At 41.3% G+C, this 27,823-nt stretch overlaps 1 protein-coding gene and 4 non-coding genes across 6 annotated transcripts in view; 1 reads left to right on the top strand and 4 right to left on the bottom strand.

The window, feature by feature from the left end:
- Positions 1 to 1,606: 1,606 nt before the first annotated feature.
- Positions 1,607 to 1,688, bottom strand: trnal-uag (transfer RNA leucine (anticodon UAG)). Its single transcript has one exon. It is a non-coding gene; the product is annotated as a tRNA-Leu (tRNA).
- Positions 1,689 to 2,261: 573 nt separating this feature from the next.
- trnae-uuc (transfer RNA glutamic acid (anticodon UUC)) lies at positions 2,262 to 2,333 on the bottom strand. The gene has a single exon. It is a non-coding gene; the product is annotated as a tRNA-Glu (tRNA).
- Positions 2,334 to 2,806: 473 nt separating this feature from the next.
- On the bottom strand, positions 2,807 to 2,888 carry trnal-aag (transfer RNA leucine (anticodon AAG)). The gene has a single exon. It is a non-coding gene; the product is annotated as a tRNA-Leu (tRNA).
- Positions 2,889 to 4,721: 1,833 nt separating this feature from the next.
- On the bottom strand, positions 4,722 to 4,803 carry trnal-uag (transfer RNA leucine (anticodon UAG)). The gene has a single exon. It is a non-coding gene; the product is annotated as a tRNA-Leu (tRNA).
- Positions 4,804 to 9,881: 5,078 nt separating this feature from the next.
- hdac8 (histone deacetylase 8) overlaps positions 9,882 to 27,823 on the top strand; it is a 41,614-nt gene continuing 23,672 nt past the window's right edge. Inside the window, exons 1-9 of one of the 2 annotated variants that reach the window (XR_013906162.1) lie at positions 9,882 to 10,116; positions 10,214 to 10,266; positions 11,289 to 11,419; positions 12,723 to 12,864; positions 13,562 to 13,674; positions 13,798 to 13,875; positions 13,966 to 14,074; positions 16,420 to 16,603; positions 22,862 to 22,956. Coding sequence is in view for 1 of the 2 variants with exons in the window: in XM_026162561.2 (XP_026018346.2) it covers positions 10,000 to 10,116; positions 10,214 to 10,266; positions 11,289 to 11,419; positions 12,723 to 12,864; positions 13,562 to 13,674; positions 13,798 to 13,875; positions 13,966 to 14,074; positions 16,420 to 16,592; positions 22,862 to 22,956 (1,011 nt within the window). In the remaining variant the exon portion in view is untranslated. The remainder of the gene's footprint in view (positions 10,117 to 10,213; positions 10,267 to 11,288; positions 11,420 to 12,722; positions 12,865 to 13,561; positions 13,675 to 13,797; positions 13,876 to 13,965; positions 14,075 to 16,419; positions 16,604 to 22,861; positions 22,957 to 27,823) is intronic. The other variant, XM_026162561.2, reaches the window with a different exon arrangement.

Genomic DNA, 27,823 nt, shown 5'->3' with positions numbered 1-27,823 from the left:
AGACTCAGTTAGGGACTCTGCCCATCGTCTGCCCCGCAATGATGCATTCCTTCACCAAGCTTGGCTTCTGTTCTTGTTATTATTAAAGAATGTTAGCTACCACTGACCGCTTGTCTGGAGGCTTTATTGAATGGAAAACTTGCACAACACCTAACATCATGGAGACCGCTGGAAGCACTGTGAGAATCATGTTCTTTGATTTCTCCAGTGCCTTCAACACCATTCTTCCCTCGGTTCTAAAGGATAAGCTGGAGAACTCTGGAGTGGACCATCACCTCACTACCTGGATCCTGGACTACCTCACCGACCGACCACAGTATGTGAGGACTCAGGGCTGTGTGTCGGACAGGGTCGTCTGCAGTACGGGGGCCCCACAGGGAACGGTTCTGGCTCCGTTCCTCTTCACCATCTACACTGCAGACTTCTCCCACAATTCCACCCAGTGCTTCCTGCAGAAGTTCTCTGATGACTCTGCAATAGTCGGCCTCATCACTGATGGGGACGACAAGGAGTACAGAGGTCTGACCCAAGACTTTGTGGACTGGTGCCAGCTGAACTACCTCCAGATCAACGCCAGTAAAACCAAGGAACTGGTGGTAGACTTCCGCAGGCACAAGCATTCTCCACTGCAACCACTGAACATCCAAGGTATGGACATTGAGGCTGTGGACAGCTACAGGTACCTTGGTGTTCATCTGAACAATAGACTGGACTGGACTCATAATTCAGACGCCCTCTACAGGAAAGGGCAGAGCAGGCTGTACCTGCTGCGGAGACTCAGGTCGTTTGGAGTGGAGGGCCAACTCCTGAAGACCTTCTATGACTCTGTTGTGGCTTCTGCTATCTTTTATGGCGTGGTCTGCTGGGGCGGCAGCATCTCTGCTGGGGACAGGAAGAGACTGAACAGGGTGATCCGAAGGGCCAGCTCTGTTCTAGGATGCCCTCTGGACCCAGTGGAGGTGGTGAGTGACAGGAGAACGGCGGCTAAGCTGTCATCCCTGTTGGACAACATCTCCCATCCCATGCAGCAGACTGTGACAGCACTGAGCAGCTCCTTCAGTGGGAGACTGCGGCACCCACGGTGTGGGACGGAGAGATTTCGCAGGTCTTTCCTCCCCACTGCTGTCAGACTCCATAATAAAGACTTTAACTGATCAAGCACACACATCCATACATATGCAATAATACTAAGTGCAATAATCCTTCTGTCATCGTTGTATTTTTACTCAGTTGTATATAGTATTTGTATTTGTATTCTATTTTTATCTTATTGTATATTTATTTTATTTTATTCTACTGTATATAGTATTTTATTTTATTCTATTCTGTACAGCTGTGTACTGTATTTATTCTTATTGTATTCTAATTTTTGCCTCATAACTTTTGCACTGTCCACTTCCTGCTGTGACAAAACAAATTTCCCACGTGTGGGACTAATAAAGGTTATCTTATCTTATCTTATCACCCTGGTTTGGAAGAATTGCTCTTGATGAGATTCCTGCTTGATTGTACTTGACAGACATTCTGTAACAGATTTGAGTTCCACTGCAGCCCTTACAATTTATTGGTAGGGGATGGAAGAAACACGAAAAGAACCTGAAGACTATGGCAGCAGTGGGATTCGAACCCACGCCTCCGAAGAGACTGGAGCCTAAATCCAGCACCTTAGACCGCTCGGTCATGCTACCATTGCGAGTGAGGACCTCATCGCAAAACTCTAGACAGTAAAACTTGAAAAAGTGCAGCACAAAATAGGAGCTCAGAACATTCAGTGATGCTCTTACTGTTGTAGAAAAACATGTTTAATACTTTTTGGACACAAAAACATCTGCCTGTCCTGGTTAAAACCTGTTCATCAACCCTGATTAACAATGGGCTCTTGGCTCAGTTTCATCATTGTCCATATGCAACTTGTCATAAGCACTGATCAACAGGCAGGATCACCATTCACAGAGAGTCAAGGAAGGGTTCCAATCACAGCATTGTAAGATGGCAAGAGACGTACCCTTAATGCACCCACCCTTGTTTCAAAGAAGCTCATTTGATTTTCACATAAACAGCCACCTTGACTCGCCGCTCATAATTGCAGGCCTGCTTGTGTACATCCTCATCACTGAAGACTGTACAGTCCTGATCTGAACCGTTATGCCATGTGCTTAGCCTTACCTGATGTTTGCCTTCAGCCAACAACTTTGCCCTATGTAATCCATCGTGGGATTAACACAAAGAACACATTGGCTTGTGGGCACATTAAAGACATGTTCCCATACCGGGAGTTGAACCCGGGTCGCCTGGGTGAAAACCAGGAATCCTAACCGCTAGACCATATGGGATTGGTTTGGTAATGCGCCACTGTCGTGCTCGTGCTGCTGGGTTAGAACCAGGCATTCTAGCCGCTAGACCATATGGGACTGCTCCACTGTCATGAAATCAAGGATACTCTTGTCACTCTGCAGCCTTGGTGAGACCAACATAGCAGCACCTTAATCAATTCTCCAGCAGTTGCAGGTTCTGCTCAAAAGCACATTACAAGGGAGTGGACTGGACTTGAAGCACACTTGAGTGGCATGTGGGAAAGTCCACTAACCAGTCAGTGATGAGACCATGAACAAAAAGACATGAAAAACATGCAAGTTGTAAATGACTTTACAGCACGTGCCTAATGTGGTTTGGAAGAATTGCTCCTGATGGGTTTCCTGCATGTTTGGACTTGACAGACATTCTATAACAGATTTGATTTCCACTGCAGCCCTTACAATTTATTGGTAAGGCATGGAAGAAACAAAACTTTGCCGCTAGAACACTATGGCAGCAGTGGGATTCGAACCCACGCCTCCGAAGAGACTGGAGCCTTAATCCAGCACCTTAGACCGCTCGGTCATGCTACCAATGCGAGTAAGGACCTCATCGCAAAAATCTAGATAGTAAAACTTGAAAAGTGCAGCACAAAATAGAAGCCCAGAACATTCAGTGATGCTCTTGCTGTTTTAGAAAAACATGTTTAATACTTGCCTGAATGTTTTTGGATACAATAGCATGTGCCTGCCCTGGTTAAACTCTTATTGCAGCAATAGGATTTCAACCCACATGTGTGAGGAGCCTGGAGTCTTAACCCAGATCCTTAGACCACACAATCTAACACCTTACAATGCGGTGGACTTGAAGCACACTTGAGTAGCCACTAACCAGTCAGTGTTGACACTGTGAATAAAAATATATGAAACACCTGCACATTGTAAATGACTTTTGCAAAAGAATTTCTTTTATTCATGTATTAATCGCATTATTATAAAAACAAACAATATCCTGCTCACTCTTCTGTTAATCTTCTTCTCCACTGATGCCTTACAAAAGCCGAAGCTATTGTTGCCTATCTGTACTTCAACATCATTAGTGAAAGGTCAAAATGACTGACCATGAGAGACGTGAGACCGTCTCTGGAAGGCTCTGATTCTTCTATTGAAGTTGGACTTGAAGTGGATTGGACTTGAGAGTTTTATTTCTTGAACATCTGTAAATTGTATTCAACAGATATTAACTGAAATGGAACTAGGGCAAGAGCATAGTCTCATGTAACACACACTCGTGTTACATTTGTACCACAAGGTAACCAAGTAAGTTATTACAAAGATATTCCTATTTACAACGATGGGCTAGGGAAAGGTAGTAATGAGAGTATTTAAAAAGAAGTATCAAAAGTTAACCCTGTATTCCTGAGAATTCTTTTAGAATGTTTCGAATTCACAAGAGCTATTTTAGGATTTTTGAGAGTTCTATTGGAATGTTCCAGATTCCTGAGAATCCTTTTAGGATGTTCCAAATTCCTCCAAATAATTCTCAATGACACATTGCAACACCAAGTTTTATTATAGTCACACATTGCAATAGAGTTTTCTGGGTAATTGACCAAGTCTGGTGGCATTACCTCCAAAGCTTATAGAAGTTTCTGCTAACAGCAGCTACATTGTCAGGAACAGCACCTACCAACAGATATCCTCAACAGCTCACCTCACTATCATAACCGAGCAATATTATTGTCAAATGTTGATGTTATTCACCTACAAAAACTCCTGGCTGTCCGTTGCTGTCATGGGGTGCGGAGGGTTAAATAGCAGCGCACATCTGAAAATAGCTTAACATACTCATGGTCCCTTTGTGGTTGTATAATACCTTGGTGCCACTGGATTTCAGCATGTCTCTCACACTCATACTGGTAACAGATGGTATCTCAGGATGTTTGAGGGAAGCATTCACACACAAAGGACCCAGAGTGGGGGGAGGAGTCTTTTGTCTCCTTCTCCACTGTAAGAGGTGGCAAGGGAGTGTGAAACTTTCTTTGGGGGTGGGGGTACCAAAGGTGTGAAAACAGCTGTGTACTGCCTTTAGTTCCTGTAAGAGGTATGTAACTGAAGGCCATGCTAGACTCAGTTAGGGACTCTGCCCATCGTCTGCCCCGCAATGATGCATTCCTTCACCAAGCTTGGATTCTGTTCTTGTTATTATTAAAGAATGTTAGCTACCACTGACCGCTTGTCTGGAGGCTTTATTGAATGGAAAACTTGCACAACACCTAACATCACCCTGGTTTGGAAGAATTGCTCTTGATGAGATTCCTGCTTGACTGTACTTGACAGACATTCTGTAACAGATTTGAGTTCCACTGCAGCCCTTACAATTTATTGGTAGGGGATGGAAGAAACACGAAAAGAACCTGAAGACTATGGCAGCAGTGGGATTCAAACCCACGCCTCCGAAGAGACTGGAGCCTAAATCCAGCACCTTAGACCGCTCGGTCATGCTACCATTGCGAGTGAGGACCTCATCCCAAAAATCTAGACAGTAAAACTTGAAAAAGTGCAGCACAAAATAGAAGCTCAGAACATTCAGTGATGCTCTTACTGTTGTAGAAAAACATGTTTAATACTTTTTGGACACAAAAACATCTGCCTGTCCTGGTTAAAACCTGTTCATCAACCCTGATTAACAATGGGCTCTTGGCTCAGTTTCATCATTGTCCATATGCAACTTGTCATAAGCACTGATCAACAGGCAGGATCACCATTCACAGAGAGTCAAGGAAGGGTTCCAATCACAGCATTGTAAGATGGCAAAAGACTTACCCTTAATGCACCCACCCTTGTTTCAAAGAAGCTCATTTGATTTTCACATAAACAGCCACCTTGACTCTACTGATTCCATCTATTTTGGGAACCAGTAGTCTGAGATATTGATGATATGGTACTGTAATGTCTTTAGATGAGATGGAGTCTGATTATTGAAGATGTGAAGAGAATAAATTTTCAGCGAGCCAATTAAGAGAAGTCAGGATTGGAGAATTGGCCATCTTTTCTTTAGTCTGTACCATTATTACTGCAAATAAATTTGACCAACATAAACAGAAAACAAAAATCAACATAGGAAAATAAAGCAATACTCAACTAAAGCCCACATGAGGAAAAAAGCCTCCTGGGAGGGGTCACTTTGTCAAGCCTCTTGGTTGCCCAAAACAAAGCGTAACCTGATACACTCCATTTCTCCTCTCACAGTGAAACAGTTTTTCAATTACCTTGACATACAAAAACACTCCAAGGACAAACAATGAATCACGAAAAACTCTGCTGTTCAGTCTGTCTGGATCTACTGAAGGATCCAGTGACTATTTCTTGTGGACACAACTACTGTATGAGCTGTATTAAAGTCCACTGGAATAAAGAGGAACCAAAAGGAATCTACAGCTGTCCTCAGTGCAGAAAAATCTTCATCCCGAGGCCTGCTCTTGTGAAAAACAGCATGTTAGCAGAGTTAGTAGAGGACTCTAAGATACCTGGAATCCAACCTGTTTCAGCTGATCTCTGCTATGCTGGACCTGAAGATGTTTCCTGTGATGTCTGCACTGAAAAGAAGCTGAAAGCAGTGAAGTCCTGTCTGGTATGTTTGGTTTCTTACTGTGAGCAACACCTCCAGCCTCACTATAACTCTGCCTTTGACAAACACAAGCTGGTCAAACCATCGAACAGGCTCAAAGGGAACATCTGTTCAACTCATAATGAGATGATGAAGATGTTCTGCCGTACTGATCAAAAATGTATCTGCTATCTCTGCTGTGTGAATGAACATAAACGCCACAACACAATTGAAATGCAAAAAGAATTTGAGGTGATTTTGCAAATTGTTCACCGGAGAATTCAGACCAAAGAAACAGAAGTGAACGTGCTTGGGAAGGAAATCGAGGACATTCTGCAATCTTCTGATAGCGCTGAGAAGGACATTGAGACAATCATCAATGAGCTGGTGAGTTTCATTAAAAAGAAAGGCTCAATCTAATGCTTCTTGGCGACAATTCACTCCCTGGTGGAGATTTATCAGCCCTAGGATCAGGAACACAATTAAAATCACCTCCCAACACCAAATATGGGGAAGCTATGGCTGAAACATGGGTTAAGAGATTGGGGAAAAAAGAGACATCTTCTGAATTTGGACCATAAACACATCCTATAAAAACAGATTCTCTAAATAAGAAACCAGATATAAGAATGTAGCGTCCTTCCTTATCTTTTATGACTTTTTCTGTGGTTAGAGGCAAATTGCTATGGATAAGGATGGCTACTCCTCTGCTTTTTGTGTTATATGATGAGTAAAAAACTTGGCCAACCCAATTTCTTTTTAGTTTTGAGTGTTCCAAATCATTTAAATGAGTTTCTGAAAGTAAGGCAATTTGTATTTTTTCCTTTTTCAAGAATGAAAGAAGTTTTTGTCTTTTAACAACATTATTCAGCCCTTTAACATTTAAAGAAATTATTTTAAGGTCAGTCATATCAGCTCAGTCTCTTTTGTTATAGTTTCTTTCCCCCCTCTATTAAAACATGATGTGTGGGAAACCATTTCTCGGAATGCGCAACTGCAAATAAGCAAACAGATGTTTCCATAAAAGGGAAAGGTAATTTTAGATACATTATATAGACACAAACATGAAAAAATAAATGAATAAATAAACAACAGAAACAATAGCCACGCATATTAATGATAAAAAAAAAAAAAAAAGGAAAACGACAACCCCTAAAACCCCCCTTCCCTCCCCCCAAAAAACGATCCTACAGTCCATCAAAAAAGAAAACTTGGTCTCATGAAACCGAGCAAAGGTCACTGACAGGGAGGCAAAAAGGGAAAAAAAAGAAACAAAACTTCCTCTCCAAACTCCCGCATGCCACCGAGAGAACCAGCCAATCTCATTTATATTTCTGAGTTAAACATGTTTTACTTTATAAAGTTTGTAAGAAAAAACAAATAAGAAGGGACGGGACAGTTAAATCATTCCTTAATAAGAGTACAACTTCCAGTTCCAATATACCTTAACATGGACTGGGTATCCTTAAATTAAGAGTATGTCTAATATTTAAGTGCCGTAATAGAACTGATCATATTCAATCAATTGCTGTCGGTGTTCAGTTTAACTCAAATTGTTCAAAAAAGCAAGAGCATCTTCAGATTTACGGAAGGAGTAATTTTCCCCTCCGTGAGAAAAGTTAAGTGTAGCAGGATAGCGCATATAAAAGCGCATATTTTTCTGGATTAGTTTTTGGCACACTCCGTTAAACGCACGTCGCATCTCTTTTACTCCTGTTGCCAAATCTTGTCGAATATGAATGATCTGTCCATCATAAGTCAGGGGGCCATTATCTTTAGCTGCAGTGAGGATCCTAATCTTGTCTACCGGATTATGCACCTTAATAATCATTGCACGAGGGTGATTAGGTCTTGATAATCCAATGGACCGATGGGCTCTGTCGATTTTGATTTTCCCCTGTTTTTAATGTAAATGACCCCTGTCAGAGTGTAATGACCTAATAGTTGTGCGAATTTAGAATTTTAAGTGACTGTCCTATTCTGCTCTGGGGAACAGGGCAGTGGCGACGTGATAGCAACTTCCTGAACTCAGTTGGTTACTCGTATGATTAATGTCTTTTCCTGTCATCTACTTAATCACTTACTGAATAAATACTGTATATATAAACAAATACAAAAACATAAACACTTTGCTACCTATGTAAAGAAATCGAAATAATAAAGATGACTAATTATGCATAATACATAGAGTACTATATTTATTGTGTGTTCACTTCATGAATTTGGTGACTGCTGCTGTAGAAAAAGCTCCAAAAGACCACGGATTTTGGCAGGACCCAGAAAGCAATGTTACACAACAGATCATAAGTAAGTGTGTTTATTTTTCAACAAAAGGAAAGAGGCATGTAGAGCCAGGATCAGGGCAGTCATAACATATTTAACAAGCAAATAGGGATTGTTTGTAAAGAAGGAGGGGGAAAAAATTAGTCAGAACAGGAATGGCAGGGAGAACATAAATTGCGAGACGAAATCCGGGGAGTTGGTCAGTGGTCACCGATCGATGATCAGTGGTCACTGATTAAAAGTCTTTGATCTGTGGTTGTTGATCAATGGTCATGACAATTTGAATATTAACAAGAAACTGACCTCACAGGCCATTGTTCACCAGTGGTGCTAGTTTCAGTCATTGTGCAAAGGTACTGTTTATAAAGTTGGGGAAACCTGCAGTCAGGTGAGACTGAAAAAATCACATGTATGATTTTTCCAAGCCCGGTTCGAGCTCCGGCTTGGACAGTCTCGGTCGTTGTGTCCTTGGGCAAGACTCTTCACCCGTTGCCTACTGGTGGTGGTCAGAGGGCCCGGTGGCGCCAGTGTCTGGCAGCCTCGCCTCTATCAGTGTGCCCCAGGGTGGCTGTGGCTAGAATGTAGCTTGCCATCACCAGTGTGTGAATGTGTGCATGGATGACTGGATATGTAAAGTGCTTTGGGGTCCTTAGGGACAAGTAAAGCGCTATACAAATACAGGCCATTTACCATTTACCATTATTTCTCAACTGAGAGGAGGTGACCTTCTGAAATCCCATGATTTCCTTAAACACAGTGTAACCCAGTACATATCACCTTCTCCTCTCACAGTGATAATGTTTGGCATGCATTTTGCAGACAAAAATTGACACCCAGGCTACAAAATGGATCAAGAGAAACTCTGCAAATCAAATCCCAGCAGAAAAATGAAAGGTGTCGAGTTATAATGCTTCAGAAGAAGCTGGAGTAGGAGGTCTCTGAGCTGAAGAAGACGGACAAGGAGCTAAAGCAGCAACATGGAATTTCTACTCAGCTACTCCCTGCTTTTCAAACTTAACAATTATACAGACTCACCAAACTTCAAAATGTGTCCAGTTAAACACTCTGAAAATCTGAAAACAGCAGTGCTAGAAGGCATCTATAAGTTGGAATTTTGACTTAATAACTTTAAATTATGGGTAGTTATGGGGTAAGGGGGATAGGGGTTAGGCTTTTATAGCTATGATAAAACAAACAATGCATATATCTTAGGGTGATGTCACAATGGAGAACACTGCCCCCTTTAGTTAACTACACGTTTATTGGAGTTTAACCAGGTTCTATTTCAGTTTACAGCCCTGTTTTCCCCTCTCCTACTGAAGGTTGTTTGTGAAATACATGTCTGGGTTGGTGGAAGGACAAAGTTAGGGTGAACACGTATTATATTCAGCAGACTCGTCTGTCTCGACGAGTTTATCGGTTGGCTATCAATGTAGCGGTTGAAGAGTCCGTGAAAAGACTACAAGGAATCCCAGAATGCACCTCACGTGCGTCCGCTGAAATGGAGACAAAGTGTCCTCGTGCGGAACTTTAGACGAGTTCTTAAAATCTTCTATCTCTCGTTACAGAATTATCGAATTGACTTTTTTTCATGGAGATAAAATAGCATTAAGACATAATATAAAACACAAAGTTATAATTTTCAAAACCTGTATGTCTGTTAATCTCACGGTTGAAGCCAGCTTTACCGGGTGGGTAACACGGAATGTTGACAGTGTGACGCCAGACTCGGGCAGTAGAAGCCGCTCTCTGTGTTCAGAATTTGTCTTATATTTCAGCTCCATCTAAACATTTGGATTTCAGCCAACCTAAATGAGTTTCAGGGGTGACAGCGATGATGACGACAGCTGCAGTAAACGAAGAGTCGCGTATGTTTACGGTCCGGAGTACATCCAGACCTGCGACACTTTATCCAAAGTGCCAAACCGGGTGAGTTGAACTGAATGAGAGGCGTTACAGAGCTAGTTAGGTAGCAGCCTTTTCCTAATCTGGAAAACGATATCCTTGTCTTTACCTCTGTTACCAGGCGAGTATGGTCCACTCACTGATAGAAGCCTATGGACTGCTTCAACACATGAGGTGAGCTGCTGGTGTTTGCACCGAGAGAGAACACAGTTGGTATTGTTTTTGTCAGTGAGCAGGAGAGGATGTACAAAAGACACACTGTGCAAGATGAAGGTGGGTGGATCAATCCAAATATCAATAGTATCGCTACCAAAGCTAGTATTTGTATCGGATCTATATAAACATTTGCATTGTTGCACAGGAGTAGTGGGAGAGGATCAGCGATTTATAACTAATGATTAAAGCAGCAGAGTGCTGTGTAAACACACTGAGAGTGAAAACAGGTGAGTAAAGAAGAAACATTTAGTCTGTCAGGAGAAGCCCCAATCACCCTTGGCCTATTGCAGCATAACTAAAGCAGGATTCAGGGAATTATTAAGATGTTGGTCAAAACTGGGAACACTGTCCAAAATGATGCCAAAATTCCTGACTTGCTCACTGTGAGAAAGGGATGATAACAAAAACCTCCTGAGACAAAAGTTTTACTATTGCACGGCTGGTAGGTGGCAGAGATAGTGACAGTCTGCTAGCAACAAAAGAAATCACTAGGAGGTTTCTGGTGCAGCATCTTCTTTCACCCAGCGAGAGCCAACAACCTCCGTAGTAACCACTGGTTGTGTCACATCTACTATGGTGGACAGCCCTAAAAACAATGTACGTGTGAAGTACAAATAAAACTTGTGTTCTTTCATTTATAGTCATTTACAAATGATGTTACCGGTTTAGCTCAGTGCATTAAGTGGGCGAACACATGCCGTACAGCTAAGAGTGGCTAGTCCGAGTTCGAGTCCAACCCGTGGCCCTGCCTGTTTTACCCCTTCTCTGTCTGCTCCTGCTTTCCTGTCCACTGTGTCTATCAAATAAAGCTGAAAAATCCCCTAAATTCCACTTTTTCAGGTAAACACTTATATTTAATATAATTATATAAAGTTTCTCTTTTTACCTTGATAACTGTTATTTTTAACTCAATTTCTTATGTCTGTTTGTCACTGCAGTGTCTCTGTTGTTAAATCACTCTTTCTCTCTACTCTCTCCAGCATTGTCAAACCCCACGTGGCCACTATAGAGGAAATGGCCAAATTCCACACTGATTCCTACCTGGAGCATCTCCACAAGATCAGCCAGGACGGAGACAACGATGACCCCCAGTCGGCTGACTACGGCCTGGGTGAGCAAAACACATTGCTACCTTTTTATTATTTAATCTTTAATGTGTTAAACGCACACACTTTCAGTGCAGTATGGTGTCATTGGGTTTCTGGTTTAAAGCACAGCTGCCTTTTTCCTGTATGACTAAAGTGATGAAGGGGTTAATTGATCATTACCTGCAATATTAAAGCAGCTGTAGTACAAAAATGGAAATAAAGGGGTTAAAATGATTTCACCAGTAGATGGCGATGTAACACTGCACTTAATAACACTGACAGCGATCATAAATGTTCTCCTCAAATAACATTTTTTTTCTTTTGTTTGAGACACAAGTGCTTAAAAAAAATCTAAGGGTATGTTTGTTGATCTTGTCCCACTCCTAGGATCCCACTGTTGTTTGTTGTTCTTGGATGGGTTGTATGTTAGTCCATCCTTTTCCGAAGTTTACATTTCTAACTTTAGACTAAGCTTCAAGTTCACTCTGCTTGTTTTTGTTCCATGACATTCCCTTATCCTTTATCTTTCTCTCACCCTCTCTTTTTTAACTCAGTAAAGTTCTCATTCAAGGACTTGAGTTACCCTTCAGACTTCAGTGCGGTTTAAGGCGCAAATATCAGGCAAAGTTTTGTGCTTTTGTGTGTCGTCGTAAAATCCACTGCATGCATGCATGTACCGCGAAGCATTATATTAGGTGCCTGTTGAAGTAACTCGGTGTTTATTAGTGGCGTTTCAGTGTCACCTCTTACTGGCATGCATCACTAGGGTAACATGTGCTGCAGACCTAACCACATCCAGTTAAGACACCGCAAAGTGACCAATCAGTTCCTTGGAAAATAGTGTTACGATTCCTGGAAAAGCTGGTCATATGAGACTGATAAGCCCTCGATTAACTTATCGAGTTGATAACCATCTGCATGTGACTTTTGACAGGAGCAGACACTTCCCCCAACCAGCTGTACGGTGAGGGGAGGAAGATGGGGGGGAAAAAGACACACTGTGGAAGAGAGCCACTGGTAGATAATAACTAATGATTAAATACAGAGTGGTGTATAAACACATAGTGAGTAAAGAAGAAACACAGTGCATTGTGGGAATACCCCAGCAGCCTTGGCCTATTGCAGGGTAACTAAGAGAGGATTCACCTGATCCAGCTCTAACTATAACCTTTATCAAAAAGGAAAGCTTTAAGTTTATCCTAGCTGTCAGATCCCTGACAAATTAACATGCGTACTGCGAATTGGTTTTGCCTTTTTTTTTTTTAAAAAGTATTTATTTTTTAAATCCCTCATCTTCCTCTCGCCTGCTGTATTTTGTCCCTCCAGGCTATGACTGTCCAGTGGTCGAGGGCATATTTGACTATGCAGCAGGAGTGGGGGGTGCTACGCTGACGGCAGCTCAGACTCTGTTGGACCAAAAGTGTGACGTGGCCATCAACTGGGCAGGAGGGTGGCACCACGCCAAGAAGTAGGCTAACACACTTTAGTGTGCTGTGACCTTCCTGTGTGCTGCATTACATGTGCATATAGTGTCTCCCAGCAGGCTGTCCTCCTGACCCATGCCCTCCTTCTGCACCTAAACCAGCTTTAGACGAGCACTTGTTCAGTCAGTACTTGTCAGTTTAAGAACAGAGACAGTGTTTGGTGGATAATGTGACTTTATTTATCCACTCAGAACAAAATCTTTTGGCTATGTCCTTTTAATCGTATCTGTAGACAGTAATAGCCCATTAATGTGTGCCGATGTGATGTAATCGCACTGTTGTCTCCCCCCGTGACAGTCACATAAATGCCCGTGAAGGCAGACTTGCAGTTGGATTATTTGTCACTCATGAGGGTGAGAACGGCGAGCATAAATAGAGCCCCAAGCAGCCAGTTTCCCCTCTCCACTCAAAGATCTACTGTAGGAATCACTGTTTAGATAAACTATATCTGCATAAACCTTTAGAGACATTACACACTGGTCACCGAACAGTCGTTGTTGTGCTTATGTCAGTCACTCTGGCTTAAATGATCCAGCTGTGATCCGGTGTTTCAGGGCTAGACTCAGAATTTGTTAAACCATCAATTTCCATCAGTTACATCAAATAGCCTGAAGAGGGTGCTCTTGACAAAGCAGTACATTTCAAACGTGGCGCTTCATCTTCATCTCTCTTATCGTCCAGGGATGAGGCTTCAGGCTTCTGTTACGTGAACGATGCCGTGCTGGGAATCCTCAGACTGAGAGAGAAATACGAAAGAGTCCTTTATGTGGACGTTGACCTGCATCATGGAGACGGTGCACACCAAACCGTGACTTTTGCACAATTTAAAATAAGCGTCTTTTACATTTTGTCATCCTCACAGCAGTTTTTTTGGTTCCAGGTTTTAAAAGCTCTTTCCTCCCCTTTGGTCTCTGCAGGTGTTGAAGATGCCTTCAGCTTCACATCCAAAGTTATGACCGTTTCACTGCACAAGTTCTCGCCCGGGTTCTTCCCAGGTCAGGCAATACAGTGAGCTTAACCACGGCATGCTTTAATATGCCAATTTGAATCATGAGACCGTGTTGGATAAGTTTGTGCTTGCTTAGGTACGGGTGACCTGTGTGACACCGGGCTGGGTAAAGGCCGCTGGTACGCTGTGAACGTCCCGCTGGAGGACGGCATCAAGGACGACAGATACTACCAGGTTTTTACCAGGTACACACACAGAGAAACTGTAGCGCTGTCCTCCTATATAACTCCAACAGATCAGAGGTCAGTGTCATCCATTGATGAGTGCTATGGAGCATGTGCAAGTTCAGCATTTTATCAGGGACACTTTAGCAGGGAAATCCTTCCATTGTGAGGCTTAAACTGGGGATTTTCTAGTTGAAGGAGTTTCTCTGTGCTGAGCACTCAATGCAAATGTGTCGCCTCTAAAAGGAAATAAAGGGCTAAAACCCCTTGTTTGTTCTCTCTATCTCAGCATCTGTATATCGCAGATTCTGTGATCTTGAACAGGAGGAGCTGAGTTTGTTTCCTCTCAGCTGCTTATAAATCCTTAAAATCTGTATTTGAGCAAAAGAGCAAAAAAAGTGTAGGCGGTGTTTTTTTTCTGGGGTTTTTTGGCAAGCACCAAGCAGCAATCATCTCAGCTCTGTGTGTGACTGCTGGGATCATTCCAGGAGGTTTTTTTTGTTTTGTTTTTTTAATGGAGTGGCACAAGAGTAAGACAGAGGGGTCTCAGTGGAAATCAGACATAAACAGAGTGTAGAAAATTAGCATAGAAAACACTGGATGTGATTTTCAGGCCCATGTGCCCTCACACACGTAATGCTACAGTTACGAAACAGGAATTTAGGCTTTCTTTAGTACAACTCATAAAAACACTTAATTAGTCTAATAACACTAAAGTTACAGCATCAAAATAAACTTACAAATAGTCATTATAAACAATTGAATACACAAGGTTATTGGGTTATAATTATTCATTCTATAATGTTTATGTCAGTTTAATGGTGAGAGATCATTTTATTTGACTATGTGCTGCTTTGTTGGGTTAGCTTTAGTAATGCAGCATCACTGTTATTGTGCAAAAGTCTTGAGTCACCCCTCATTTCTTCATAGTTTACTTCTAAGGAGCATTTCTTGTCAGGCTTTCTGAAAGTCTTTCAATGTTTTTCTTTTATCGGCTGCTTTTTCAGTTATTTTCAGTCTAGTCCATTTTCAGAAGATTGTTTTTTGTTGGTTAAGTCAGTTTTACACTGTACTACGCATCATTCAGGCATAAAAAATGGTAAATGGCCTGTATTTGTATAGCGCTTTACTTAGTCCCTTAGTCCCACAGCCACCCTGGAGTGCACTGAAAGAGGCGAGGCTGCCGGACACTGGCGCCACCGGGCCCTCTGACCACCACCAGTAGGCAACGGGTGAAGTGTCTTGCCCAAGGACACAACGACCAAGACTGTGCGAGCCGGGGCTCAAACCGGCAACCTTCCGATTACAGGACGAACTAACAACTCTTGAGCCACGATAAAGCACATCATTTGTTCCTTCGCCTATGAAAAATGTCAAATATAACAAAGTGATTCCCAGAGAGCTATTAGATTAAAGAATCTTACCATATTTGTGCATTGTGTGCAGTTTCCTCAAAAACAAACTGAGGAAACCTAAAAAAGCATGTAGTACATACAATAGATGAACAGTAACAGTGCAAGTCATGTCCTTAACAAAACAAGACCTGACAAAACCTGGAGAACTGTTCCTGAAAACTGCTTTTTATCCTTGTTGTAATTTCATGGTTGCGGATCAGCCGGCATCTGTGAGCTGATGGTGATGGAAATTAAAATTGCTCTATTACACAGCGTCGACTTCTAATGGGTGAAACTAAAGTCTTTTCTTGTAAAGTAACTAATGCAAGTGACTGAAAACTTATCCCATCCATCCACTTCCACTTCTCAAGTTCAAGGTCATGTGTGGGTGCAGGGGTCATAGGGCAAAAGGTGGTGTACATCCTGGACAGGTTGCTGGTCTTTCATAGGTTTAACACAGGGAGACAAACACTTGATACCTAACCTAACAAATGCATGGGTTTAGACTGTGAAAGAAAGCTGGAGTACCCGGAGAGAGCTGGGGAGACTGTGCAAACTCCACAAAAAAGACAGCGTAGTGCTCCAGCTCTGTGAAATAATGAGTAAGCTGCATGTAGACTAATACTTCATTACTTTTATTGGTATAATCACAGGCTACTGCTTTAGCACCTCTAATTGGTGGAAGCAACTGAACAAATTGGGTGTAAGTGTTTTGTTTTAGTGTTCTACACTTACTATAAAGTTATTATTGTTCAGAACGGAATGTACAGGTAAGTCACGTTAGCCATCACTGCTTGAGTGCCAGGAAGGTTTTTGTTGGCTCAAAAGGCCCCTATGGTAGTGACTATGCACATAAGCTCAATTAGTCACAGAAGTCTATACATTTTCCTGAATTGTTTTCTTTTTTGGATGCTTGATAACCAAATGATATGCATCCTCTGCGAGTAACAGAATTCTTTCTTCTTTTTACAGCGTCCTGCAGGAGGTGCGGGCACAGTTCAACCCGGAGGCGATAGTGATGCAGCTGGGTGCCGACACAATGGCGGGTGACCCTATGTGCTCCTTCAACATGACCCCTGTTGGGGTGGGCAAGTGTCTGCAGTATGTCCTGCAGTGGCAGCTACCTACACTCCTGCTGGGCGGAGGTACGCTTCACGTATGTGTTTATTATTCTGACTGATGTTGATGTGTGTGTGTTGGTATATCTCCACGTATGGCTGTATGCGCATGTTTCTCGGAGTGCTGAGGTAGTCCAGATGTAACGGTGTAGTGCGCCTTCTGTTTGTGCGTGTTTGCGTTGAATTTCTGAGTCCGTTACTTAAGCACATTTACACACACTGCCCTGTCCCAGACTCCTCAGCCCTTGGCCAGATGATAGCTACTAATTATACAACACAATGAATCCATTTTACTCAACTACAATCCCACCTCTCTTCCTTTCTCTCCCCTCCCGCTCTGCCCTACATACTTTCTCCTCAGTCCATTCCCTCCATCTTTAAACTTTCTCTGTGTCTTCTGTATGTGGGAGGCTTTATAGTTTTTCTTCCAGAGGATTTTGTCATGTTAGCTTCCTTTTTTTGGTCTGAAGAGCCACACAAAGCTGTATAAATGTGAAAGTACAAATGAGCTCTTATTGCACACACATTCAACTGACCACAAGAATGAGCTGGTTCAGGTCAACAAAAGAATAGACTGTGTACAAAAGCTGCTCATACCCACATGGACAAACATAACTGCTAATCAATGCTAAATAAAAGAATAAATAAGTACTCAGATTTCATGCACTTTGACAGATAAAAAAATTAGAAATTGAAATACTTCAAAACAGCAGCACAAACAGTGCAACTTTAACAAGAAAAAAAACACCCTCCATACATTTGTTCTGTGGCACACTGTAAACATGTTTATGTCAGCTTTTATATGTAAAGTTAACATATAGTATAATATTAGTAGTATTATAGTTTTATATGTATACCGGTAGTTAACATAGGCGTCTTCAGAGATGGTTAGTCGGCCTCAAGTGGCCATTAGAGAAACTGCAGTTTGGACACATAATTAGAAACAGGGTATTTGATAGGTTAGTTTAGTTTTTTAATCTAAAATTTTCTCCCAGACATGTTTTTTTATCCTCTGTGATTTGACATGGGAATCTATGGTTATTTACACCTCAAGTGGCCATGGGAGGAACTGCACTTTTTGGCACTTGTGAGAGTTGGCTTAATTTTTCACTGCTTTGAAGTTGAAGGTTACTGGCATTTTCTCACACTTCATGACTTGGTAACAGGGGCAGATGTAGAGAAATTTTCTTAGGCTGGCATGGAAATCAAATGGCAGGACAAAATCAAAGCCTTTTTTTAAACACATGTGCATGTGTTACGTATGGTAAAAATGATTCAAATGCAAGTATACATGCATTTCATATAAAAATAGTCTGCAGCTTAATTAATTTCTGTAGCCCACATAATGAACCTTTTCAGTTACATAATACATGTGATTTTTTTATGTACTGTATAGCCTGTATAATAAATAAATACATATAAAAGCATTTAGTGGCCTGTCATTAAAATTTAAAAGCTGGTATATACTTTGAAGTCCAAACTTTCAACACAAGCTGGTGGCAAGAGATCATTTTAGGGTGGCACATGCCACCCCTCTAGATGTGCCCCTGCTTAGTAACCTGATGACAGTGTACGACCTCTTATTGGGGGCATTTTCACATTCTATATTCAGTTTTTACCCCTTAGCCGTTAAATGCTGATCGGGTATCTTCAGCGTAGACACCCAAGTTTGTGATTAAAATAACTAGATAGGTGGCTGAGAACAAAGCAACGCATGATTTTCAAATTCATCCCATACGTGGAACCACTAAAAATCTCAGATAAGTTAGAATCCCAATTACCTTTGCTTCAAGGTCGAGGTCAGAGGTTAGGTTTTCTGAAAATCTTGTGAATATCTCGTGATAACTCAAGAGGGAAATCAGCTAGGATTTTCAAATTATAACCACAGGTACATCTACTAGGAGGCTGAGCTGTAACACTGATGGACGCCGGTACTTTTAATATAGTAGGTACTGTATGTGACACATTGTGGTTAATTGAATCAGTAGGTTTAATAGCTGTTCTTAATTGTGTCAAATATTTTACTGTTAGGTAATGCCTGAGACACCATGTTATATTTTCCCGTCTGTTTGTTGCTGGGTTAGTGGAGATCTTTTCTGACTCCTGCCAAGGAAACATGTTGCTTCACAGATGATTTATGTTTTGAATTATGTAAGACATGGTTCTGTTTGGATATCATTGTCATTGGTCGTAGTCATGTGACCTATCACAGGTGATTTAAGATGGCGTCGCCCTGTGTTTCGTTGTGTGACGAGGAGCAGGTGTGCTCAAAATGTCATATGTCATGAAATTGGAGTTCTGCAGCATGCAAACTTATTTTTCTTTTTTCTTTTAAAAGCTTACTGTGGCCTCAGGAAAAAACACATTTTTGGCCACAACCAAACTCGTTCACAAATACAAATAAGTTTGGGGATGAACTGATTAGATTTCGGATGCTAAATGGTAAAGCTCACAGCGACTTTACATGATACATCACTCAAAAAACAATAACTCTTGTGATATCTACATACAGCCCCCAAACATCAATATAGCAAAGGAAACTAACAGTTGCTCAAAATGGATTTCCCCACTCGTTTAACTTAATAGAGTATATATATTTTATATTATTTTATTTATTTTTTTACAGATAAACAGATGTTGTGCTGTATCCTGTGTAAAGTAATGAAGTGATTTTATTTTATATGGAAAATGTCCAGTCTGGACAGACAAATTATTAACAATACAAAGGATTTAAGTTTTATTCCAGTGAAAGAACAGCCAACACAGTAGGGTCAGTAAAGTCTTTGTATATTTTCTCTACAGGAATCATGTTCTTCAACTTCGTTTGACCCCATATGTTTTTTTCCTCTGGTCATCCCATCCTGCAGTGTGGGTCTCTTTCCCACCAGTCAGGCCCGCCCTGTAGTTTGAGATTCAAACTGCTTTAAGAAAGTGTTTGAAGGTTTAAGTGGAGGATTAAACAACAGTTTAGCAGCACACACATGCTGAGGCACAACCATCATTTCCCTGGGCAAACTGTGTTGTCACAAATGTGACGGGCAGTAGTTTAAAGCTGGTGCATTCAGTTTGGAGGGGAAGCTTCTGGATTGCTCTACACACTGAAACATGACAAGATGATCCTTGATTAAGCAAGAAAAACATAAAATTCAGTTTGATGGAAGAGAAATGTGTAGACTGGAAGTTTTATTTCTGACAAAACTGATTGGTTTAGATTTAATTAATGAGCAATAAGTTGTAGATTCCTGCTAAACAGGTAAAGTTGTATCAAGTCAAACACTTGCTGGCTCTGCTTTATTTTAACTTCAGATTCAGCTTCATTGTCACATCACAAATTTACAAAGAGTAGGGTGAAAAACCTTGTGTTGCAGAGCTCCATATTAGCAGATAAAAATGTAAAAAAGCGCACAATACAAGCATATTTTAGATATGTGCAAAACACAGAAGAAAAAGAGCAAATGACCCTATAATGAACCCTGGGGAGCTCCAGTGTGACAGTCAGCCTGGCCAGATGTGATGTTAGGCCTTCTCTTTCTGTTTACGATTTTTCACCTGTCTATGCAGTCTTCACCAGTTTTTCACTGACAAAAACAAATGTGGAAAAACAGTAGGGGTGCAAGATAAACTAGCATTCCTGCAGATGCAGTTATATCATGCTACGATTTAAGGATCAGTCCAGCTGTCAGGAATATCGTCCTGCTCCTGTTTTCTCTCATTTAAAAGACAAAGATGGAGCAGTGTAGCCATGCATACACACGTACATCAGCTTCAAAGCATGCAGATGTCCGGGCATGAATTGGGCATGCCCGGACACATCTGTGTTACAGGTGTCTGTCACACGTGCCGTGAAACTTTTTTTTTTTTTATAATTCAAGTATTTATTAGATTTCGCATTTTATAGCAGCAAATACAGAGATGCAACAACCAAAAGCAAGAAGCAAACAAACAAAAACAAACAAACAAAATAAATAAATAAATAAATAAAAAATAAATAAAAAACCACAACGAAACAAAACAAGTGAGGTTTTAACATATGTTGTATTAAGCTCAAATGTCCAAGTCAGGTAGACATGTAGGTGCAAAAATTGTCCCACTGTTCCAGCGCAGCTTCCGTCACATGATGTATTTTTCCCAGCATCTTTTCGTATACAACATTCCCAATCATTCTGTCTTTCCGCATTTTAAGCGTTGGAATATGAGAGTCCTTCCAGTGTTCCAAAATGACACGGGCACATGTTACCAAGGCAGTACTTAACACTCTAAACTGGTGTTTACTTAATTGCAGCACCTCTCCTTTGTCTCCTAGTAAACATAATTTAGGTGATCTGGGTAGGTTACAAAGTGTCCACCCCTGCAAATAATTCAGTACAGTGTTCCAAACTGGAAAAACCAGCAGGCATTCCCAGAGGGCATGTATCAGAGTACCTTTGGCTTTTTGGCATTTCCAACACAAGTCATCTCTACCAATCCCCATTCTATACAGCCTTGAAGGAGTATAATAGTATCTGTTAAGAATTTTGTATTGAATAAATTTCCCCCTGGCTTCCCTAATGTATAATCCATTGTTCGACAATATAGAATCCCATGTACCTTCATCCATTGTACCCCCTAGATCCCTTTCCCATGCTTTTTTCAGGCTCTTATTTATATTGTTTTTAATCCATGGGCAAATATTATACCATTTCGCAGCTGTGCACAGAGATGGGGGTAGTAGCATAAAATTCTCTATCGGGTTACTTTCACATGTTATTGTAACTCCTCCTTTTAAACAGTTTCTTATTTGCAAATACTTCCAGAAATGACTGTTACCCTCTAAACAAAACTTATTTTTAATATCCTCATACGACATGAAAACACCCCCTTCAAATAGGTCTCTAACAGTTCTGATACCTCTTCTCAGCTATTGTGTCCAGTAAACAGTCTGCTTACCAATTTTAATTTTAGGATTATACCACAAGGGGGCATACTTCTGTACATATGGCACAAGTTTATATTTCTTATGCACCTCCAACCATACCATTTTCGAAAATTTCAAAATAGGGCTTTGCGTCTTACCGTGATTATTCACTTTTTGTGATAAAATATCATTTGGTGTGAATGGAGATGCAAGCTCTTGTTCTATTAACATCCAGTCTATATTGTTTTTCCCTGCCCAATGTTTGCCTAATCTAGCCATTTCAAAAGAGATACTATAATACTCTATATTTACCACCCTTCCAAAGAAAATCTTTTATCGTATTATTGTAGCTTTGCAACATCCGTCGCGGGATACACATAGGCAGCATTCCTGTATAATAGTTGATGAGCGGTGCCACAACCATTTTAACTGTGTTCACTTTTCCCCACAATGTCAAATTTAGTTTACTCCATTTACCCAAGTTTTTATTGATCTTGTTTAATAATTTTCCCATACTGTTAGCCACAATATCCTCAATATTGGGGTTCAATTCAATTCCAAGATATTTCATTCCCTTGTCCACCCACTTAAAGTTAAAGCCCGATATTAAGTTATGACTGCAAGCCTGGGAAACTGGCATCGCCTCTGATTTATGCCAGTTAATTTTGTACCCTGAAAACATTGAGTATGTATTAATCACCTCTAATAGTTTTGTGATAGAATTAGTTGGGTCTTGGTTTAATTTCAGCACATCATCTGCATACAGGAATAATTTGTGTTCTCTGCCTCCCCCAAATACACCTTTAATCTCTGCATTTTCTCTGATTTGAATAGCTAATGGCTCTAAAAATATTATAAATAGCAATGGGCTTAAATTGCATCCTTGACGTGTTGATCTGGAAATACTAAAAAAAAGGAGAAAGTACCCCATTTGTAAATACAGCTGCTTCTGGACCAGAGTACATGGTTCTAATCCATCTGCAAAAGTTGTATTCCAAACTTTTCCAGGGCTGTGAACAGAAAGTTCCACTCCACCCTATCAAAAGTTTTCTGTGCATCTAAAGATATAGCCAATACAGGATTTGTGTTATTTCTATTCAGCCACACGTGCCGTGAAACTTAAGTGATGTTGTTCAGTTGATGCCTTGATGTACCTCCTGACTACTTTGTCTTTGTAAAAGGAGCAATTTTTGCTCCTCTAATTGTAAACCAACTTTACTCTGATTGGCTACTCATCAAAAACGCAAGGTTTGAGCAGCTGTAAATGTTTAAAAGTTTCAAATTCATATTTAATAGTCTTCAGGGCTCCAAACGTGCCTTCATGTGGGTTCCAGGTACTCCATAAAGATGATATCATTTGTGTTTCTTCTCATATGTGTCTGCGTTCCTTCTCTCTACTCAGGAGGTTATAACCTGGCTAACACAGCTCGGTGTTGGACCTACCTGACAGCAGAAGTGCTGGGAAAGACTCTCTCCTCTGAAATACCTGACCATGAGGTACACGGACACACACACTCACACACATCCTCCCTTTCCCTGCCTGTTACAGCCACACATTTACATATTCCCACATGAGGACAAATGTGCCCCTTCATTGTACCATCACACGCACACACATGCATGGAAACGCAAACACACCCTCTTGTGTCCTCTGTCTGCTGAGTCACTCCATCTAATCAAAGATGGCTGCCCGATCTCAATAAAGGGGTTTGTGTACAGGTGAGCGGGACAGGTAGCAGTGCTGACAATTCCTCTCTGTCTGCTGCGATGAACACAGACTCCTCTCACTCTCATCTTTTATGCGTCGTCTGGGTGAACGTTATTAGAGGAGTTATAGAAGTCGGACTGGAAGGACTTAAACCGCAGCTTTACCTGTCCAGTTAGTTCAAAAGGGTGGACGTCAGCGAGGATTCTTAAAATAGCGAGAACACATATGCTGTTGATTTAATTTAGCGAGGAAGGAACTGTGTATTTTATTTGTTGACTTGTTTGTGAAACACGGGACATGTGACCAGTTGCTTTTCGGTAAATCAAACAGAGCCATCCTCTCTCCAAATAGAAATCGGCGCGCCCATCTGTCTGTCCCGCTCCTATGCTCTCACACGCACAAAGAGCCTCTTTCTCCAGCAGCTGATTTTTTGGACCTTGTCTTGGTCAGATGTAATGAATAGCTGTGAGCGCCTCAGTGTGTGCGTGCGTGCGTGTGCACGCGTGTGTGCGTCCTGGTCGAGAAGAAGGTACCTCTTGTTTCTCCTCGTCGGGCGTCCAATGGCCCCAAATGGCCTTTGACCTCATTAAGGAGCACTCACTGAAAACAAAGCAACTATCAGTGCGGCCAGCTGCCACAGTTGATAAAGATGAGGTGACACACACACACACACACACACACACACACACACACACACACACACACACACACGGTTTTCCACCTGAAACAGTTAAAATTTTATTGTGTTTATGTCTTGGTTTTTTCTGATTTATGAAGCAACCTATTTTCAAGGTAAACTGCAACCTCTGCTAAACTTCACATATATGTGTGTATGCATGTATGTATGTGAATGCATATGTGTGTGTGTTTGAAGCTCACTCTGTGTGCGATAAGAGGGGCATTTATCCACGATGACCAAGCAGAGCTGTTCCAGTTCCAGTGACACGGGGAACAAAAACTACCTTTGTGCCCGTTTGTGTGAGTGCGTCTTACTCCTCCTGCTCCGCTGTAGACAAAACCCCATGAATACACACATTCATTACTGTCAGATAATGCACTGGCCTGTTTTATAACGCTTCTCATGTGCTTCATTGTATGATAAATGGACACCAGTGTGGAGGAAACTCAAACAGGCAAACTGGCAAAAGTGGCTTAAAGTCGAAGGAAAATGCAAAAACTACAAATTCAAACACTCTGTTTGTTTTATCTGCAGAAATCTCACTAAAACCAGTCCGAACATATTTGTTGCTTTTAAATATTTATTTGGAAAGGTTTATTTTCAGTGCCCGAGAGGATTCGCGGTGCTCTGTTCTTGCAGCACACAAGCTTCAAATGAAATAATTAAAAATAGCAGTCTAAAGAACACAAACATCAGTCAGAGTTGGCCAGTCACGTCAACAATAAGTGCTGTAATACTCGCTGATTACTAGACAAAATATTACACTACAGATAACGCACACAATGCCTCTGCTTGTGTCACACTCATTATATTTCAGTATCTAATGCAAACACGCCAGGATTCCAGCCACCGGGTGGAAAGTTGTTAACCTTCGCTGCTGACTCGTATTGTCTGCCAGTGCTGAGCTGATCCCGATTGACCCCCCCTCTCCCCCCCATTGTGCGATAGCGGCGGCTCCTATCTGCGTGTGAATCGAAGGAGCCGCGGTGTTGGGCGTGCTAAGTATAGCCGCACGGGTCAAAGGTTAGTTGGTGTCTCTCATTTGACAGGAACAGTTTGTCTTTATAACGAACTTTATTTTGAGGGTGGAAACAATTGTTCTTATGGTTACAGGAACTTTTTATTTGTCACATGTGATGTTCACATGGTTTTGCTTTGCCTGTTAGCCTAGATTTATTATCTTTAATTTAAGGTGGGGTGGAGCATCATCTTATCTAAACATGTGTTATGTCATGAAGAAGGGCAAAAACCACAGTAGGGTCTTTAATACTTCTCTGAATCCCCTTAAAGTAACTTCTGTCACTGGCACGTACATCACGTTTTTAAAACCATATGAACTTAAACATCTCAGACCTGAAGGCCACTCTCCATTTTTAGTTAATAATAAAATACCTTTTTTCAAGTGGTCACATCCACTCCAATGGAAGTGGTTTAATGGAAACTCTCATCTCTCGTCATCTCATCTCTCAAGTGTTTCAGTTAAATCTTTTTCAATTAAATTCAACAACAGTCACCACAAGACACTCCACAAATAGTGTTGGGGAACCTTAAAAACCTGGGTCAGCTATAAGAGTCCAAAAGGGTGTTCGACGATCCAACGATCACAAGTAATACATAGACATAAGTGTTGGTCTACACCTGTTAATATTTGAATTCGGGTATTTTCAGTCCCCTTGCCATAGCTGTATGAAATCAAGCACCTAGCCTTCACAGACTTATGTGAGAGAATGAGTCGTTCCCGAGAGCGTGGTACCGTTGCAACAAGTCAAATTTTCTGCCTCTTAGAAGTGGTTCCTTAACATCCTCTGGCATTAACATCTGCACTCAAACTCTGTGCTGGGAGCTTCATGGCATGGTTTTATTTGGCCGAGCAGCTGCTGTGGGGGTAGGTGGTCCAATATTGTGATCCATGTAGATTGCAGGGCAACAGCAGGTGAACCAGCATCCAGATCTGTACCCGGACCTATGATTAGATTTTAATGGACCTTTCTATTTCACTTTGCACAACTTTTCTTTTATTTATGGTTATTTCAATTGATGCATTTGTTTTTTGTCTTTTTAGCACTGACCAATAACTCATCCCGCATTGATCTGTCAATCAAATTATTTATTCAGAGTGCGGATGAAAACGGAGAAAGTCCAAAGAAGTAAATCAGGAAAAAAATAATTACAAAAATCAAACCTTATTTTACTTGTAATGAGTAAAAGAACATTTTATTAATATTTTATAATAATAAAATATAATACTGTTGAATTGTACTTTAGTACTTCAACTTCCAGTTGTTGACTGCATACAGACACTGATCCGACTGTTAGACCTCTTCAAAATGCATTGCATTGAATTATAATGAATGTATAACTTCATGACATTTTGGATCTTTGTTTGATCTTTAAATTTTAATGGAGTACCTTTGTGTTAGAAGGTATCAGTTTAAGTCAAAGGACTAAGAACTATGCACATTCATTTTAGAGTAATCAATGAATAGTTCTGAGTAAAATAGTCTTTTTTGTGTGTGTGCTTAAAATACTGCACATAAACCAATATTTATGGTTGTTTTTAACCCTTGGATATATTCACATATCATAGAGGAGTGTACTGCTCCAGTGCTGCTATTGATTTGAGACTAGTTTTGGTGACGGTGACAACAACATGAAGTTGCACAGATTTGGATCAGATCGTTCTCTAAAAACTCAGTGTGTACCATTCAAGGACAGAAACAGAGAAGAGACCCCCCACCCTGCCGCCACCACCTTTATTTCTGTTCTTAGTAACTTCCAAACTGCTGAGTCAGTGGGCAAACACGTATGCCATGTCCTCGCAAGGTTGTTGATGTGAATCCAGCTCATATCCTTTGTCACACGCTGTACCTTCACGTCTCCGTTGCTCATCTCTTTTTCCTGTCTCTGCCATGCTCCCATTAAGCTCATAGTGTAACAACAACTGGGCTTGGCTGGATCAGCACCCAGTGTGGGAGGGTGCACTGCCTTACACTGCCTTACTGCGACTGTGGCTCAGGGGGTTGGGAAGCGTATCTGTAACCGGAAGGTCGCCGGTTCGATCCCCGGGCTCTCTGTCCTGGTCGTTGTGTCCTTGGGCCAGACACTTTACCCTACTTGCCTACTGGTGTTGGCCAGAGGGGCCGATGGCGCGATATGGCAGCCTCGCTTCTGTCAGTCTGCCCCAGGGCAGCTGTGGCTACAACTGTAGCTTGCCTCCACCAGTGTGTGAATGTGAGAGTGAATGAATAGTGGCATTGTAAAGCGCTTTGGGTGCCTTGAAAAGCGCTATATAAATCCAATCCATTATTATTATTATTATTACATCGGTATTTTGAAGCAAAACCTTGACTTTTAACTCGTTCAATATTTCTGTGTAGAAAAATGTCATCATTGTGCTGAAGGAAGTTGAAAACTGGCCAAAGAATTATTGTATGTTTTTAGAAGGCTAAATCAGATCTGCAGTCCAAAAGCAAGGCCTTTTCTCTCTCCCTCTCTCTCTTTTGACCCTACTGGTCAAATAAGCATATTTATATTATTTAAAGGATATTTTATTTGTCTGGGCAGCAAGCTGCTAAACTGAGACCAACTGGAAAGGGTTTTTTTTTTCTTCAAGTTCATTTTGCTCCTTCTAAGCAACATGCTCCTTAAGAGCTACAGAAGTCTGGAAACAAGTTATCCCGTCATCTCTGTGCAGATAATGGTAACACGTGGGTATTAAATTACTAGCAGAGAATACAAACGGATAAAAGTCAGCCAGATTTTTTTTTCCTTTGGATTGCCCAACAACCCGCTTCGATCAGATTCTTCTCTGGTGAGAGGAACAGAAGTAGATACAAACGTGTGTCCGTCTCAAAGCCGCACAGGAAGGGAGGACATCTCTGGTTCCAGATTGGCAGCGGGGAAGCGTCCCGCCTCTTTACTTCCTACTTCCCCTTTTTCCTGTCTGCAGCCACTTCCTGTCCTGCCCCTCGGTGCCG

The sequence above is a fragment of the Astatotilapia calliptera genome, chromosome 3 (assembly GCF_964374335.1).
Source record: "Astatotilapia calliptera chromosome 3, fAstCal68.1, whole genome shotgun sequence".
NCBI lineage: Eukaryota > Metazoa > Chordata > Actinopteri > Cichliformes > Cichlidae > Astatotilapia > Astatotilapia calliptera.
The sequence above is the reverse complement of the archived record's forward strand: the minus strand, read 5'-3'. Positions and strand labels throughout refer to the sequence as shown.